Source organism: Opisthorchis viverrini (assembly GCF_000715545.1).
Source record: "Opisthorchis viverrini unplaced genomic scaffold opera_v5_282, whole genome shotgun sequence".
Classification (NCBI taxonomy): Eukaryota; Metazoa; Platyhelminthes; class Trematoda; order Opisthorchiida; family Opisthorchiidae; genus Opisthorchis; species Opisthorchis viverrini.
The window spans coordinates 62002-68491 of NW_008751932.1; the positions used below are offsets into that span (position 1 = coordinate 62002).

At 43.4% G+C, this 6490-nt stretch overlaps 1 protein-coding gene across 1 annotated transcript in view; it reads right to left on the bottom strand.

Annotated features, from left to right (window-relative positions):
- The window catches only part of T265_09410 (hypothetical protein), a gene marked incomplete at both ends in the record, with an annotated part of 27926 nt that overhangs the window by 10752 nt on the left and 10684 nt on the right, over positions 1 to 6490 (bottom strand). The window contains 5 exons of the mRNA XM_009175461.1: positions 1 to 70; positions 1393 to 1454; positions 2046 to 2111; positions 2765 to 2920; positions 3273 to 3374. The exon at positions 1 to 70 is cut by the window's left edge and continues 624 nt beyond it. Of these exons, the coding sequence (XP_009173725.1) occupies positions 1 to 70; positions 1393 to 1454; positions 2046 to 2111; positions 2765 to 2920; positions 3273 to 3374 (456 nt within the window). The remainder of the gene's footprint in view (positions 71 to 1392; positions 1455 to 2045; positions 2112 to 2764; positions 2921 to 3272; positions 3375 to 6490) is intronic.

The window sequence follows — 6490 nt, forward strand, 5'->3', positions numbered from 1 at the left end:
AGGAGGTCGGCGTTCCATGGTGGGGCACCGACTCGGGCGATATGACCAGTTAATGACCGGAGACACGAGGCTTTTGTGACGTCCCAGATTTGAACGTGACCTCGGTAAGTTCCGATTGCCAGATGTTCACCCTGGTGAAAAACGATGTTTACACTTTCACGATGAAAACTAAGCAGAATAAGGGCTAGAATAATTTATCAACATCTTCGGATAACCTGTGATTCCGGTGCACTAGCATGTCAGAAAACAAGGGTAATTGGAGCTGTGTGCATATAATCAGCTATCATGAGGCTGGTTAGAGCAGTATGTAATCACGTGTTAAAAATGCCGCACTTCGAATGTAAGCCCAGTAATTTTATCGGACCTAGCATGCTTCAATCCCACCCGATGGTGTCCAATGCAAACGAGTGTCTCAAACGCATGACCCCGTGAGAAGCACCAGATTTTAATACGTATCATTATTCGGCTACACCGTACAGTTCGAATTCTCCAGGGAAAGGGGGCCACCCAAAACAGTACCCGAATTTTCATTGCCAAAACAAACAGCAGCTCTTTGTGTTACTGTCTTGCTATTGTGGTACTAAACTGGTAAGTAAATACATTTGAGTAATCAATGGTTTTTTTCGCAAGTGTGCACACAAAACATATTCGAGTGACAGTGAAGTTTCCAGTGCATTGCGCCCAGTGCTAGTTACCACCCTTACGAGTTAGTATATTTACCAGTGCTGACCAAATAGTTGACATGCTCCACTTGATTCCGGTTGGTGCAACGTGATTCGCAGAGGTCAAGTGACCAAATGCACTCTGGTCGTAACTACAGATTAACCGGTCATCTGATTTTTACGCTCACACCATAAAACCTGTTGGTTAGGCTAAACTATGAGGCTTTCTCAATAGGTGGTAGTAATGTCAATCGATATCTGCTTTGCCGACCCGCAACTGGCACTCGCGCCAAAAGCTTCGTTAAAAAGCTAGTTGCAACTGCACGAAAGACCTGAATATGAGTACAAAGAGAATTAATCAAAAGCACAACTTCTATTGGCATAAAAATGGGGAGAGACATTCATAAGTCAACAAGCAAGGGAGAGTGGATTGTGGTTCTCACATTCAATCTGTATCATGTGATTTATTCACAAGAAAAACCACCACTTTCACGGTTTTCTTTCGTTCAATGAAGACCGCTTTTGTCACATATTGCACACCAGTACAACAAATCAACGCCAATAGCGAGGACGTGGATGTTGTTTCAGGTTAAACGATTTGCTTTCGAATAGTAAATAGATCGCATCACAGCTCCGAACGATTGTCCGGAAAATCGTCGGCAGCAGCTTTTCATGTCCGAAAAGCAGTCTAAAAAGCCCGGGTATCAACTTATCAGTCTAAACCCCGCACCTAGAAGTTTTACTACTTCGTGATAACATTGTAATTGTAGAGCGTAGTTTTAATGGCTTAATCTAATAAGCGACCAATCAAAAGCTAACTGGAATAAGGATTATCCAAATGGACGAGTTTCCTATCCAAATAAATTTTTTGATCTGCAAGTGAGAGATGTGACCTCGCTACTACCCTAATTTGTAAGTATGTAGTGCGCCATTTTCAGCATACAACCACGGAAAAAGCGCCTGTCTAGTTTTCAACTCATCACGAACAAAACAGAAACTACAGTAGATGAACTAGGATGTGACCATGTGATAAAGATAGTTCACGGCTCTGTGCGTTGCTCGGTCGTCACTGATAAGAGTCGTGTGCAGTAATACGGTCTGTAGAGGTCAGTATGATCCCAAGTGAAGATATCCAGTGTGTTCGACTTCGAAGTACAGGTTGTCATGTATATACAATCCCTGATCAGAAGTTTCTCTAATCTGAAGTGTCCTGTAAATAATCATAAATGATCCGCCAATAACGCGTATGACTTCCGCCTGATAGCTTTACAACCGCCTTCAGGAAACCATTCCAAGTCTCCACATCAATGCCACCTCACAAAAGATGACCTTAGCTCACATCAGTAAGAAAACAAGTACGGTAACCATAAAAATCATACTCACCTTTTTGGACCAAGCAACGGAAGATATCACATCACCCTCTCGTGAAACATCACACAAACGCGTAACCTAAAACGGTTTATAAAAACATTAAAAATGCTTGTCCCACAAGAGAAAAACGGAGCAAACCCTGCTGATATGGGATGGAGTTAATCCACCGGTCTCACGGGGCAATGCACACTTACTACGTACGTAATTAAAAATATGCATCACGCAACCAAAAACTACTTAGAATGGTCCCCTGTCATACGTCTCCACGAGTTTTGCATGGACACGGGAACCAGTAAGCAATTAACGGCATTAAGCTTCGTAATTTACTACTCATAAGGTCGCTGAAAATCCGTCGACAGCCCTCCTTGGGGCTCATCAGGTAGGCGCAGCCCCCGGGTTTCCGCCAACCTTATGTTCTACCTGAAAACATCACAAACGAGAGATTCAGCTGGGTTCCAGATGAGTCTCCCAAAAAAACGAAATTAGTTTGCAAATGAGGCAATAAGCTTCGGTACCAACGTAAGACCCTTAAGTGAGGCTGTTCATAGATGGACAGCAGCCCTCAAAACATCAACATAGACTTGAAGAAAGGACCTTTAGGTTTGGAGGCTCAACCTTAGCATACGAAACATACCAAGCTCAAATGATAGACCGAAAAAAATCTTCGGATACTTCACTCAAACTGAAACGCCAAATATTCAGTAACAAGTCAAAGTAAATAGAAAACTCACCTGACTGTTGAAAGCATTCCACAGATACACGCAAGTCCCAAGGCCCACCGCAAGCACATTTTGCGAGGACCAATCGACGAGGTTTAGATAAAAATCATCCTGCAATTCCGGAGCATCAAGGACCTTGTATGGAACACGTGATATTCGACGTGTTTGCTGAAATGTGAACCGTTAGTGCCGGTAAAAAGCGATACTCCGCCAGGTTATAACGGAACCAAAGTGACGGAAAATAGTACCAAGAATATTTTCAAGAGTCAGAAGCACTTCATACAGGAGCCAAAACAATTGAAAACGATCGAAGCAATAACAGATAGCAGTACAGGAAATCTTAAGCTTAGAAATTTGGCAATACAGGTCGAAGGGACATGGGGTTTCAACACTCGGCTTAGCTTGTGAGTCTACGTCAAGTCGTAGATTTGTGTTACCCAGGCAATCAACAGAGAGTAGTGTTTCACGTGTGACAACGTTAAAAAGAAAAAGAAAATAGAACAAACCAATCGGTGCTTACTTTTTGTGGATATTTTAAAAGACTTTGGCTTTTTTCCGAAACCGGAGACATGGAATACGGCGACGTTTTCATTTTTGCCGCGTTGTCTTTTCGGATTTTGTACTGTAGAGTAATTGAGAGAAATTATCTAACTGGTGAACGCGTGGAAAAAAGAAAAGATTTGTCCCTAGGCTTGGAGATTGCTTCTGCATCACTTTAGACTATCTTCTAAACCGTACTGTCATGATTTTGCTTAACTACAGCAAGAAAAACGACTCTCATGTGTAATCGTCTATTACTTGAAGATGACTTTCCTTGACTACTACTTAAATGAATGAGTCTGTGAGCAAAATGTACAACCGCTTAAATACGTAGCGGTCACGTAGGGTCAAAATCACTTGGGTTCAGACAGGATTCGAACAGCTTTGGTTAGCTCCCCGAGCTTAGAACCTGAAGTGGACGAGAAACAAACTTCGTAAACAAGCGAAACTGTTGCTAAAATACTCGTACGAGAACAGACTGAACATCAATGCTTCATCCGTGTTAGCATCATCCAGATATCACCAACACCATGATGGTAACATTTGCATCGAACTCAACAGGTATATCATTGACACTAACGACAGCAACACGCTAATAAATGAACTCAACTTACATATAGCCATGGGAATCGTTACCAGCAACGTGTCTACACATCAAACATCACTGAAATCAAAAGTGCACTAATTCAGGCTGGTTACTACCGATGGATCGGCCGATGCTAACTGACTGATAAAAATGCTATAAATCATGCAGTGGGTCCCAAAATCAGTGTTCCATTACTGATCGTGGCTTGTACACAGTGCTCTATCTTTCGGTAACCAGGCTACGATGCTGGATTAGTCATGGCCATAAAAGCTGTTCAAATTAGTAAATGTGAACCAGCCAATTTATCTACGAATAAATGACCCAATTAACCAGCAAAGCAAATGGGCGCGCCCCCAAGTGGAATATCAGCTCACCGCGGAATAGTCCGACAAGTACAGCTCAACGAATAAATGTGAACGCAAACAAAATGGTCGATTCAGTGAGTGCAGATTGCACATTTTCTGCACTTATTGGTATCGGAGGACCACGTTGAAATTTGACTTCGTGCACCACCAGCAAAGTGCGTCGTAAACATGACTGGGACAAAGATGCTCCAATGGGCATAGCCAAACAAGTGTGAATCGGGGAGTCACCTGTGATTAATCAGCGAATCTCCTCAGCCGATGAGTGGGGGATATCGAGGAAACTCTAACTTAAACGCACATAATTGACAGCTGAGACGGGAGTAGACACCTCACACTGTCATCTAGGGACCTACCACCGCACGACAGACTCTTGTAGTTCGCCACTCCAAGCTCCTAGTCTGGAGTTCGACCTTCAAGCAACCGTCATCACGCGAACCGATGAAAATATGTGGCTTGTATCTCGACACTAAGACGTTTTTGTGAATTATCACATGAGTCAATACGAATGCCGGTCTCTATGCCCCTTTCAGCACGGCACAGAATGCGGCAAGGTGTAGCAAAAGTGCGGAAAATTAGAGTTTATACTCTGTATAATCCGCTTTCGAGAACGGGTCCTAATGACTGTGTGTGCGCTTGGTTGGAAATGCTGCTAGAAATGGTGGTCAATCGATTTCAGTGACGTTCGTATAAGTTAATTGCTGGATTTGGCGTCTATAGGTTTGTGTACCCCAGAATTTGTGCTAAAACGGTACCTACATCGTCCCCTGTGGTTTCTCGTCTCAAAGTTTCAAATACAACTTACCAAGCCGTACGAAACGCAAGTACCAGTGCTCGCACTACTGACTGTTGCTGCCTCTGATGGCAATAATTATTGATATCAAAGTTTACTTTCTCTTTACTTCACAAAAAAGCGAAACTGGATCAGCAGAACTTTCTCCCTCATGGTTTCCCGTAACAAAAGCCAAAAAGCAAGCTCAGGAAAACGCAGTGTCAGAGTCTGTCTGATTTATCTACCTCTCATGTCATTGTTTAGTCGGTTTAGGAAAACCCATCAAGTGCCTTAGGGCTGTCTGAAAGCCACACTTCTAAATGACGAGTGAAACACTTCAACATACAAATACCGAAAGGATGAAGTTCGAGTCTATCACAACTTCTTTGAGAGGTGCTGTCTTTTATTGTACATTTCCTAAATGTCACGATAATGAACCATTGGTCCATTGGGTTCGTAATAAACAGTTCTAAGTTTTGCAGTGCTTTTGATGAAAACACCCTAAAAATGAAAGTAGTTGTGTTAGTTTATGCTGTGGGAAACCATAGCCATGAAGGCTGGTGATACACACAGAGTAGCGCGGTCGTTGAGACAGGCAATACACACTGACACTCCAAAAGCGATTGTGGGGTGCATATTTAGTCCGACTGGTAAACCGAAGGATACTGGCAGAATCCAGAAAGAACCTGAACTGCTCCACTTACTTATGCAATAGACCTTTAGGTCAAAGGCCGAAGGACGAGAATCATTGAACTTTTTTCAATGAACTGGACAACAATAGCTGACTAGCAGACTATAAGCCTTCTAATCAGTGATGTATTCGGGGTCGAGATGGTCCGAGTAGTTACAGCGCGAATTTACTGACCGCAAGATCCGTGGTTCGAACCTGATATCTGCCCCTCAACTTCGCCTGTCTAGGCCTGGGCCTGATGATGATGATGACTAGACCTGGGCAACCTGGCAATACCCCAGCTCCGGTACAACCTTCGGGTAGAATGGCAGCTAGCACCGAAAGGGTGCTACAGCTAAACGATTTTTTTCAGTTGTAGATCTAACCAACTACCGACTGACATCAACAAAAAACATTAGGTGATCCAAGAGGCTTAAGAGCTTCCAACTTCCGTACCTCCAGTTATCAGCTCAACTCTCCTTCATCGACAGCACGACATCAGTGTTCAACACCGATGCTTCACTGCCGTACAACCATGACTTATTTGAAAGCCTTATTGTAAAGAAAAGAATAAAGGTGGATGGGGGAGGGACTTAGTGCTAGCTTAACACAATCATTCCGAGGTGCCTACACCTCCAGACATTCACTCAGGCAATCTGGATAGAAACTGACAACAAGAACGCCACTGACATCGGTTGGCAACCATATCTTGTAATGTCTCCAACCAGGCATAGTGAGGATCACGCGGTCCCCATCCTGGAAGGCGAGTAGCACCGACAGCGCCCAAGCGTTTCGTGATATCCTTCAT